The following is a 12,209-nucleotide window of genomic DNA, read 5'->3' on the forward strand; positions in this document are numbered from 1 at the left end:
TAATCAATAAAAATGGAATAAAACACTTTTCATGCTTTTTTTGTTATTAAATACTAAGTGTTCTAAATTTTCCATGTACAGCATATCTCAATTAGGACTGGCCACATTTATTTCAAGTGCACAATGACCACATGTAGCTAGTGGCCACTATTTTGGACAGTGCCAGTCCACAAGCACAGGCCTATACTTAGTTCTCAGTAGAACTAAGGTTAATATTCATTATTTTATTATCACTATTACCAAGTTACATTCTAGCAGGAAAGTCTAAATAATTAGCTTTTGTGAATGCACTGACTATGTAAACTGTATATTTGCTATTACACTAAGGATGAAATTAAATTATATACTTTCTGTTCATTTTCCACTTTTGTTCGTCTGATCATGCAGAAATGTTCCCAGACCGAGAGGTCCAAGCCTTCTGGCATGTTATTAACACTGTCCAACTCATCCATGGCTTTCATTAACTGGGCAAAGTTGTCCTTATTTGACTTGCCAGATCCTGGTCGTTCTCCAAAAGGGACAATAATGATTGTTTCTGAGTGTGTTTTCTGCTTGTGAATCCTGGTATTATCAAGAAAAGCCCATCAACATTTCACATTCTCAGAAAAACCCGAATGTTAAATAATCAGACATAGGCATGACACCTGTAAGGCACTTGCGGGCTAGTGGGCGGACTATTCCACAGTGAAAAGCACCCACACTCTCTGCATTCCAGATATGACCCTGACTGGACTATAGAGGTCCCTGAGGTCAGCACTGACAGCTTTACCCATGCTGGGACATGTCTTCCTTCAGTGTATTGTAAACAGGCAAATAAATACCCAGGAGAAGTGTGGGTGTTCCCTGGCTCTGTCCTACACATCCTCTGTTGGCATCGTCTTTGCAGGGGAGTAGCCAGTAATGTGTTTAGAAGTATGTGAAACTGGGGGTCCTGTGGCTCAAAGGGGTAGGGCACCAGCCCCATTTGCCAGAGGTGGCGGGTTCAAACCCAGCCCCGGCCAAAAACTGCAAAAAAAAAAAAAAAAAGAAGTATGTGAAACTGGAGAAGTACACCTCTTTTAATGTACATTAATAAATTAATTTTGTTTTCCTGGGCTGCAGATGGGAAAATAAATGGGATACAAAGATTTGTGCTGGGCCTTCACTATCAAGTGCTTTCCAAGACATTAGGAAGTGGGTACTGTATTGTCATCTCCCTTCTCTAGATTAGGAAAGCCAGGCTCTGAGAGAAACTCTTTGCCCAAGGCAAAGAACCTGAAAGGTGGTAGAGTTAGGATTTAAAACTAACTCTCTTTGACAAGAAAGATTTTGCTTTTTCTACTGTTGCTTACCAAAATACAGGAAGTCTCACTTATTTCTTCACAAGGAAAAGGAATGTACTGGACGCATTATAGCTCACGCCTTTAAAAAATAGAAAAACCATGGCTTGGCGCCCATAGCTCAGTGAGTAGGGCACCAGCCACATACATGGAAGCTGGAGGGTTCGAACCCGGCCAGGCCAGCTAAACAATGACAGCTGCAACCAAAAATAAGCGGGCATTGTGGCAGGTGCCTATAGTCCCAGCTACTTGGGAGGCTGAGGCAAGAGAATCACTTAAGCCCAGGAGTTGGAGGTTGCTGTGAGCTGTGATGCCACAGCACTCTACCCAGGGCGACAGCTTGAGACTCTGTCTCAAAAAAAAAAAAAAAAAAAAAAAAAAGATAGGGAAACCAAGACATGAGGCATGTTTTAGGTTAAATTCCTTATGGTGCATGTAACCTGTCACAGGTGAGAGAATGAGCTTGTACGGGTCTGACAATTAAGTTCACGAACTTGCCACCATGCACTTACTTATGTTGGCAGTACTATACAAACAACTTGATAAAGTTTCATAACCTTAGTATATCAGTGTCTCACAGCTGTGTTCATGTTGAAGTATGGTGGTGTCTTGCTGAGCAGTGTTCATTATTGTTGCATGTTTTTCTATGCCATTGTGAGAATGTTAAAGCTTAAATTAGAGCAATGAATAAACATTACATTTTTTGTTAAAGTTGGCAAAAGTGAAAATGAAATCAAGGACATGGTAGTACAAACTTGTGGGAAAGTGGTAGTGTACAAACAGATTAAATGTTTTTTTGAGGGGAGAGAAGCATCACTGATGAAGAGAGGTCAGGGTGGCCAGTAAAAGCAGAACTGATGAAAACATTGCAAAAATTCATCGAATTGTGTGTCAAGAAAATCATTGGCCGACTGTGAGAAGCAAAGTAGACCAAATAAACATCAATAGAAAAACAGGAAAATCTTAACTGAAAATCTTGGCATGAGAAAGGTGTGGCTCTTGCATCACGACAGCGCACCAGTTCACATGGCACTGTCTGTGAGGGAGCTTTTTGCCAGTGAACAACTGTATTGGAACACCCTCCCTACTCACCTGATCTGGCTTCCAATCACTTTCTAAGGAAATATTGAAAGACATTTTGCTGACATTCAGGATAACAACGTAATACAACGACAGCTCTGATGGCCATTCCAGAAAGAGCTCCAAATTGCTTTGAAGGGTGGACTAGTCCCTGGCACTGGTGCATAGCTTCCCAAGAAGAGTAATTTGAAGGTGAACGGAAGTACTGAGCAATGAGGTATGTAGCACTTTTTAAAGTGTGAGTTCACTAACTTAATCGTCAGACCTCATATCTCAGAAATTACCCTATACCTTTGTGACAGATTCCATGATTTTAGATTAAGTTTGATTGAAAAACTATGAGAATCTGAAAATATAATGTTAGAAGTCAATGATATATCATTCTAAAGCTATCCTAAGAAAAAAATCAGATATTTTAGAACTCTTTTGAAAATGTCTATCTTTTACTATTTATACTGACATTTTTCAAACTATGTCTTGAGGAAAAAGCTATCTGCGACCAGACAATTGTATAAAACACTGCTTTCTCTTTTTCTTTTACTTGGAGATCCAAAGGCTAATAAGAAGTTCTGAGAAATTCTGCTGTAAAGAAAGCTGTTTGTCTTTTTATTAAAAAAAAAAAATAGCATGTCTCCCAAATTTACTTAGTCCTAGAATCCTATTATACGCATCCAATTCCTACTACAGGGGAATCGTATTTGTTGAATACATCTTGGGAAAAATTGTGCCATCTGTGACTTAAAAGGAACTGCTTTTATGTATAAAGTAGAACTACAATCATAAAATGCTTACATAAATACTTTGACAATTTTAAATAATGAAAAGAAATCATTATTCTGCATTCCTTATCTTAAGACACAGGCATAATCTCAAAAACCACTGAATTGTGATCAAGACACTTAAATATGTCCACCTAAAAGATATTATACTGAATATTTCCATCTATTTGGGAGACTTCTTTTCACTTGTAAACATTTTTCCTGAAACATAACAGCAGAGGAAAAACAAACCTTGGTCTACGTTTAAAGAGTTTGTAGAGTATTTCAACTTGGTGAGTGTGAATTTCAGAAAATTCCTTTTTAAAGCTCCGATCCAGAACCTAAAGACAAACACATCATTTTGAGGATTGCAACTTTGTTCAGAAACTTTTTGTTTTGGGAAAGAGAAGTTTCCCAAAGTAGCATTTTAGTGTACCTACAAAGCATTCAAGTTACTTCTATTCTATTCCATTCCACTCCACCTTCTTTAGGCTAGTCTATCCTATTCTTTTCCATTATAAAACTTCTGGTCATAGCCTACTAAATTGATTTCATGACTAGCTAATGGAATATGCAACCCGAAGTTGAAAAAATCCCCAAAATGATCTCCCTATTTTTTGCATGAGAGAAAGCTTAAACCAGAGAAGTTAATAAAAATTCATTTTACTCAAGGGATTTTCAGAAATATACAATGGCATAGAATGACGTTTACTCATAACTGAAAAATATAGTAGGAGAAAAATCTATTAAGAAAATTAAATTATATCCCTTTTATCCTTCCCCAAATCCAGTTGGCAACAACTCTGTTGCATTGTTGAGTAAGACAATGACTCTCACTTTGTCTTCTGCCAGTAAGTTGTCATAGTGTTCCTTGTACATATCGAGGTTTTCTTTAGCCTTCTGGATGGCTTCTGAAGTCTGGTTCTATAATAACATCAGAAATAGTTAATTGGAACTGGAGACTTTTTGATGTAAATAAAAATATTGAAGATTCTAAAAAGAACAGGGAATTTTCTAGCACAAAATAAATGTGCTAGTGAAATATCCATTACAGATGATATTTATAGAAGAAAAGAATCCATTTAGGGACTTTGAAAGAATAAACACCCCATCACCTGTTTCTCAGTATAGCCAGATCTTTACGTCAGTGAGTCTATGGAGTGCCCTGCATTCTCGGCAGGGCAGTGTGGATTGATGAAAGTGCACAGGCTTGGGAGTCGCACGGATCCGGGTTCTGAGAGACTGAATACGTTTACAGACAACCATTCATAAAAGTAGAACTCTGACCACAACTCCTGCAGCAACCAGCTAACCCACAATCTTTTGTAGTGACTGGCCTCAAACTGTCAGGACTTGATCAGTAACTACCAGCTTCTCTAATTTTGGTTCCTATTTCCAACTTTGGCTGTGGAGAAAGCCAAATATGTTCCACAGACCAAACACATGGGTTGTCCTCCTTCTAATTGGTTTGCCTCCAGCTTCCTCAAGGCAACAACTTCTGATCAGGGCTTCCCTGAAGCCCTCCCTTCTTTTCATTATAAAGCTTTCTCATGCCTTTGCCTGCCTTTGAGTCTCTGCCAAATGCAAATGATGGTGGCCTGTTCCTTTGCTATGTGCCACACTCTGACTAAATAGCCTCTGTTTAAGTCTCGTTTGCATGGACATCATTTATTTCCACAGTCCCAATTCTTGCTCTGTTACATACTAGTGGGTGACTTAGGCATTACTTTCCTCTCTGTGAAAGTAATCTAGTACAGTGCAGGGTTGTTATGAGTTGGGTTATATTTAGAAGGTGGTTTGCACATACTGCTTAACAGACTATTAGAAAAAAGTAAGTTTATATGGCATTTATGATATAATGTTATGCATTCATAAATGTCCTTTATTAATACTACTAATAAAAGCTGACATCTGTTGAAACTTATGTGAACCATATTTAATGAACCATATTTATTCATGCTCATACTGAGATAGAGTTTTTCACAATATGACAATTTTTGAATTGCAGAGTATCCAATGGTCCAGAGAAAGCAATATTACCCAAAGAAGACCTTCTAATAGCCAAAAAAGTTTTTATGTCTTATCCAAGGTCCCACAGCCAGTCAGGAGTTAAAAGCTGGTGCTGTAAATTATGACATGATGTGGCTTCATTTTAATATAAACCGCATGCCAAAGCTACACAGTTCTTTTGACTAAATGATTGCATATGTTACATAATGTTACATAACATACATTTACCCAGCCCTCAAGTGAAGTCCCAGACAGGAAGCCAAGAGATATACATGGTTGGGTAGGAATGGTGAAAGGAAGAAAGAAAGGATCTAGACATGTGAGTTCTTGTTCAAACATGAGATGCCTATTAGAAAAGGCTTGTACTCAGATGCCAGACCCGACACTTACTTTCTCTACCTGCTTCCTTGCAAGGTAGTTGTTCAGGAATAATTCTCTAGAGCATAATTCTTCATCCAACAGTAAAGAAAAAACAAGATTATTTATTTTCAATTCCTCCTGTAGAAATATTTTGGGAGAAAAAAGGTGGGGGGGGAGGAAATGATCAATACTACTATTTGAGAAAGGACTTTCTGTTGATGGTCATAGACTTGACACTAATCAAACAAGTTTATGACATATAAGAGAAATCCTTTAAAGAAAGGATTGTTGTAATAACTATTCAGTTACTTTACCTGTTCATCATTTTATTGTGAGGCAAAACACATATACAGACAAATATATAACACTAACAGATAGTTTAATAAGTTATTCTAAAGGCAAACCCTCTTATTATCACCACTCAATTCAAGAAATAACTTTCCCCTGCAGAAGCACCTTCCAGGTGTCCTCGTCAATATCTCAACCCCAACATTAACCACTACACTGACTTTTATAGTAATAACTTCCTCATGTAGTTTGTAGTTCTATTACCAAGTGTGTATACTGCTATGGTTTGGATATTTATCTCTTCCAAACCTCATGTTGAAATTCGATCCCCAATGTTGGAGGTGGAGCCTAATGGGAGGGGTTTGGGTCTTGGGGATAGATCCTTTATGAATAGATTAATGCCCTACTTCACGAGTGAGTGAGTGCTTCCACTCCAGCAGTTCCCTAGAGAGCAGGTTGTTATAAACAGCTTGGTACTCTTCTCTGTCTCCTGCTTCCTCTTTCACCATCTGATCTCTGCACATGCAGATCCTCCTTTGCCTTCTGCCACAAGAGGGAGCAGCCTGAGGCCCTCACTAGATATCCAGTATTGAACTTTCCAGCCAGCAGAATTGTGAGCCAAATAAACTGCTTTCTTTAAAAATTACCCAGCCTTAGGTATTCCTTCCCAAGCAACACAAAATGGACTAAGACAGATTATTTCATATAAATGGAGTTACACAATATGTGGCCTTTGGTGTCTGGCTTCTTTGACTTAGCAAAGTTCATCCATGTCACAGCATGCATTAACACTTCATTTCTTTTTATTGCTAAATATAATATTATTCCATTGCATGCATGCAGGAGCCATATTGTATTTATCCATTCACAGCTGTTGGTTATCTGGATTGTTTCCACCTTTTGGTTGTTATGACTACTACAGGGACATTCATTCCCTATCTTCTCCCTTCCTCCACTCTCTACACACACCCCTCCCTGCAATGTCCCCCTTTATGGTCTTCTGTCTATGGCCACAGCTCCTGAGAAGCAGCCCTTTCCCGTAGCCATGAGGACAGCTCTCCTCCCATGCCTCTAAGCTTCCCTTAGCTCTACAGATGCGTACGGGTGGCCAGTGCCTTCTAGTCTCCAGGTGTTTATCATTCCTTGCTGTTTCCCTTAACCCTATCCACATGTCAGTAAAAAAAATCCCTTCATTAAATTCTGTTAAATGTAACCAGTCCTGTATACTATTCCTGTTAAGACCCTAGGAGAGCCATCCTCCTGGAGCTGCCCTTCGCACCTCTCAGTGCCCCATCATCTTTTCTTGTTCACCACCTTGCTCTACTGAGGCACATCCTCCAATATCTCTCTGAGAACGAGAGCATGTAAATTTGGGAGACTTGCACCTCTCAAAATATCATTATTTTCCTCTTAAATTCAATGGATAGGGTGGGAATAGAACCCCATGTTAGAAGTAGTTTTCTCTCAGAATTTAAAGGCATCCCTCCTTGGTTTTCTTGCTTCTAGTTACTGCACACTTCATTTATATCCCTACTGCTGAATGAAATTATGACAGGTTTTTCTTCTGGTCTTTCAGGCATGAGAATTATTCATTTATTCAATATACACTATGTGAACTCAGGAGTTTGAAACCAGCTTAAGTGAGAGTGAGACCCCTGTCTCTACTAAAAATAGAAAAATTAGCTGGGTGTGAGCACCTGTAGTCTCAGCTACTCAGGAGTCTGAGGCAGGAGGATTGCTTGAACCCAGGAGTTTATGAGCTAGTCTGAGGCCACGGCACTCTGACCTGGAGTGACAGAATGAGACTCTCTCTCAAAAAAAAAAGACACACACACAGACACACACGTATATATATATGTGTGTGTGTGTATATCTCTCTATATTGATATAGATATTCATACATATATACTATGAACCAAGTCCTTTGCTACTTGCTGAAGATACAGAGATGAACAAGACAGTCTTAGTCTCTACTCTTATGGGACTGAAAGCATTAGGTAGTCCCTACTGTTAATGCTCCTGAAGGCATTAAGAAATAATCTCACATAAATTAAAATTCAGCAATATGTGATAGAAAGGAAAAGAAGAAAATACACAGGGTGTCCATAAAGTTGTCCATAGCCAACTATTTTAAATTTCATGAATTTTATGGAAAATAAAATTCATGAAAAAATCCTCTATAGTGGAAAGATACAGTGTGGTCTAGGGAACTAACTTTTCAGCTGAGACCTGAAGGATGAATAGTCTAGGAGGCATGGAAGTTGCTAGAGAGTATGATTAGTAAATCGGAAGAGTTGTGAGGAAGAAGGGTGCCAGGTGTGTGTAAGACATCAAAAGAGGGAGGGTGGCAAAGATGAGGCTGGGGAGGGACCCAGGGTGTCCACACTGGTGAAGGTGTTAGCCTTTGTTCTAAGAACGATAAAAGGCCTGTGGAGCCTCCCTAAAAGAAAAAGTCACTAGTCAAAGTAGGTAAAGCTTTTCTGTACCTGATTGACAACCATCTCTGCCATTACTCTCCTTTCAAAGAGTCTTTTCAAATGTTCATCAAAGTTCTGTGTGCTTTCTTGAATAGAGTTTTGAAGTTTCTTCAACTCTGCTTCTACAGACTAAAAGGAAGACAACAGTAAAACTAACATTTGGGAATATTAAATGTTCCTGGGAAGTGGTGTTTACATTTTGCCATGAGGAAGGGGCAGGCAGGTGAACCTTGCTGGGTATCGTTTGATACACAGTGTGTCTGAGACTTTGCTTAAAAAAAGACTATGGGGGGGGGGTGTGGAGGGCAGAATCTTCATTTCCCCCTTTTTGGCCTGTTTACGGTTTTCATTTTTCTAATTCAAGCATAAATGCCACATTTTCAAGGTAGCCTTCCTTGGGCCCAGCCTTGGGCCCTGGCTTAAGTCTAACAAGCAGAGCCCGAAACAGGATTCCAGTGCCTGGGATTTCCGGAGGGAGCACTCTTTCTGGTGGTCGCTGTAGAGGTGTCAGAAGAGGAGCTGCGGGGAAATCAAAAAAGAAGGGCCTTGAAAGGGCAGGGAGTTAGTCTCATAGGCTGCTCCTGTGGAGAGAAAGTCAGCTTTCCCTGACTGGGGGAGGTGCCTCTTGAGACTTGAGGGTAAAGGGAAAGAGGGAAAGAAGGAAAGAAGAGGTGGAGATTCAGGATTGTTCAGAAACAAAAGAAAAGCAGAGTCAGAAGACACACCAGCAGCTTCCCCTTCAAATAAGAACACCATTGCTTAAAGAACTTAGCTGTATATCAAATCAACAGTGTTATACACAGAGGGGGGAGAAGGATTAGCCCAAATAATTCTAAACGTAATATGCTACTGGCATACTCTCAGTGGGATATAGTCTAACAACAAAAAAGGTGCAAAGAAATCTTAAAATTGACACAGTAGATTCGTAGAAGTAGTTTGTGTCCATTAGAAGACTAAGCAAATAAGTATATTTATATTTGGGGAGCTAGAGTTTTCACTGAAAAAGATGTGAATGTTAAATGCAGGAAAGGAAAAAACCCTGGGTCGTCAAATTGAAACTGGAGGTTAACTCTGCGAGTGTGTGTGTGTGTGTGTGTGTGTGTGAGTGTGTGTGTCTCCAGCTTGGTTCACTGAAATTACCTAGTGGCAAAGACTCCTCATTGCCATCAGCAGTGAGGACATCTAGTTCCCAGAGTTTGGTCTCTAAATATTAATTCCTAGTCAAAGGAATCAAGGGGCCTAGAACATCTGTGTTATAAAGTCTCAAAAACTGGGACAGGTAAAAAGAATACAGATGCCAACTTGAAGGAGCTCTGAATGCTTTCACTGTCGGAAAGAACAATGATAGCAATGGACTAAAACACATTAGTTTTAAAAAAGAATATATTTTTAGAAAACAGTTGATCTGGGGTAAGGCAGAGGGAAAGTGTTCTTTTAAAGAATACTAACTAAATAAATACAGAATAAATGATAAAAACTAGAAAGGCACCATTTTGTAATCAGTGTAGTAATAATGAATTCAGGCAAGGATCATCAGTGTTTGCAAAAAGACAGAATGACATTTTGGGTCTCAAAATGTCCCCCCCCCACACAGATTACTTACTGAATACAAAAGAGAGAGAGAACTTTTATAATGGAGACGTCTGGAGAACACCTCCTTACCAGTGATCACACTCAGGTCTCATGTACTGGACTCACATCCAGTGCCTCCTGCTCTGGCGTGCTGAGCACCCCGCGTCGCCTATTTTATATTTAGTATTAACATCAAAAATATTTTACCTGAATCTAATCATAAGCAAACAATCAAATCCAGCTTGAGGACATTCCACAAAACAATGGGCCTCAAATTTTACAAAAAGCCAACGTAATAGAACACACACAAAGCTGTGGAACTGCTCTAGATTCAAGGAGACTAAACAAAAACTAACCGTAATTGATTAGATTTTTAAATTCACAACAACAAAAAAGTGCTGTGAAGGACACACATTATTTGGACAATAGGAAAATTTTAATATGGACTGTATGTTAGGTAAGCAGCATTATATTGAATTGTTTCTTGTGTATGATAGTTTCATTGTGGCTACGTAGGAGAAGGTCTCTGCTCCTAGGAGATTTATGCTGCAGTATTTAGGAGTGCCATGATGTCTGCAGTTTATCTCCAATTATTCAGGAGAAAAAGAGAGCAAATGTGGCAATATTAAAAATTGATGAATACAGTATGTATGTGTGTGCTATTGGTATAAATACATAGTCTATGGATTGTAGTATTCATGTAACATTTCTGTACATTTGAACAATTCTAAAATAAAATTGGAAAAACATAATTCATTGCTAAGGAAGTAGGTGAGGGCATAAAATGAAATAAAATTGGCTATCAGTAGATACTTGTTGAAACTAGACACGGGGGTCATTATAGTGTCCTCTCTACTTTTATATATATTTGACATTTTTTGTAATAAAATGGTTTTTTAATTGAGAGAAAATAAAGATAGGGAACATAGATTTTGTTTTTTTTATGTGTTCTAATGTGAAGGAGGAGAGACATTGAGAAGCTGATCCAAGGGCAAGTGGGTCAAAGGAGTTGGGTTTTTTCTTTTTTTTCTTTTCTTTTTTTTTTTATTGTTAAATCATAGCTGCGTACATTAGTGCAATCGCCTGTACCCATTCTAAGATGCACCATAGATGTGGCCCCACCCATTACCCTCCCTCCACCAGAACCTCCCCCCTCCCTTCCCCTTCCTTGGCCCTTTCCCCATAGTCTTGTGCTATAGTTGGGTTATAGTCTTCATGTGAAAGCTATAATTTAGCTTCATAGTAGGGCTGAGTACATTGGATACTTTTTCTTCCATTCCTGACATACTTTGCTAAGAAGAATATGTTCCAGCTCCATCCATGTAAATATGAAAGAGGTAAAGTCTCCATCTTTCTTTAAGGCTGCATAGTATTCTATGGTATACATGTACCACAATTTGCTAGTCCATTCGTGGGTTGATGGGCACTTGGGCTTCTTCCATGACTTAGCAATTATGAATTGGGCTGCAATAAACATTCTGGTACAGATGTCTTTGTTATATTGTGACTTTTGGTCTTCTGGGTATAAATCTAGTAAAGGAATTATAGGATCGAATGGCAGGTCTATTTTTAGGTCTCTAAGTATTCTCCAAACATCCTTCCAGAAGGAACGTATTAGTGGGCATTCCCACCAGCAGTGTAGAAGTGTGCCCTTTCTTCCACATCCACGCCAACACTTCTGGTTTTGGGATTTTGTTATGTGGGCTACTCTTACTGGGGTTAGGTGATATCTCAGAGTAGTTTTGATTTGCATTTCTCTGATGATTAAGGATGATGAGTTTTTTTCATGTGTTTGTAGATGTTGCATCAGTCTTCTTTAGAGAAGTTTCTCTTCAAGTCCCTTGCCCACCCTGAGATGGGGTCACGTGTTCTTTTCTTGTTAATACGTTTGAGTTCTCTGTGGATTCTGGTTATTAGACTTTTATTGGAGGTATAACCTGCAAATATTTTCTCCCATTCTGAGGGCTGTCTGCTTGCTTTACTTACTATGTTCTTGGCTGTGCAGAAGCTTTTTAGTTTGATCAGGTCCCAGTAGTGTATTTTTGATACTGCTTCAATTGCCTGGGGAGTCCTCCTCATAAAATATTTACCCAGGCCGATTCCTTCAAGAGTTCAAGAGTTTTCTCTGCACTTTCTTCAAGTATTTTTATAGTTTCATGTCTTAAGTTTAAATCTTTTATCCAGTGAGAGTCTATCTTAGTTAATGGTGAAAGGTGTGGGTCCAGTTTCAATCTTCTACAGGTTGCCAGCCAGTTTACCCAGCACCATTTGTTAAATAGGGAATCTTTTCCCCACTGAATGTTTTTAATTGGCTTGTCAAAGATCAAATAACGGTAAGTAGCTGG

The 12,209-nt window shown here is 39.0% G+C and overlaps 1 protein-coding gene across 1 annotated transcript in view; it reads right to left on the bottom strand.

Moving 5' to 3' along the window:
* The window catches only part of CFAP43 (cilia and flagella associated protein 43), a 93,242-nt gene that overhangs the window by 5,842 nt on the left and 75,191 nt on the right, over positions 1–12,209 (bottom strand). The window contains exons 28-32 of the mRNA XM_053583163.1: positions 8,302–8,421; positions 5,558–5,665; positions 3,995–4,081; positions 3,410–3,498; positions 348–561 (exon numbers count right to left, since the gene is read on the bottom strand). Coding sequence (XP_053439138.1) covers positions 348–561; positions 3,410–3,498; positions 3,995–4,081; positions 5,558–5,665; positions 8,302–8,421 — 618 coding nt within the window. The remainder of the gene's footprint in view (positions 1–347; positions 562–3,409; positions 3,499–3,994; positions 4,082–5,557; positions 5,666–8,301; positions 8,422–12,209) is intronic.

This window comes from Nycticebus coucang, chromosome 3 (genome assembly GCF_027406575.1).
Source record: "Nycticebus coucang isolate mNycCou1 chromosome 3, mNycCou1.pri, whole genome shotgun sequence".
Lineage (NCBI taxonomy): Eukaryota > Metazoa > Chordata > Mammalia > Primates > Lorisidae > Nycticebus > Nycticebus coucang.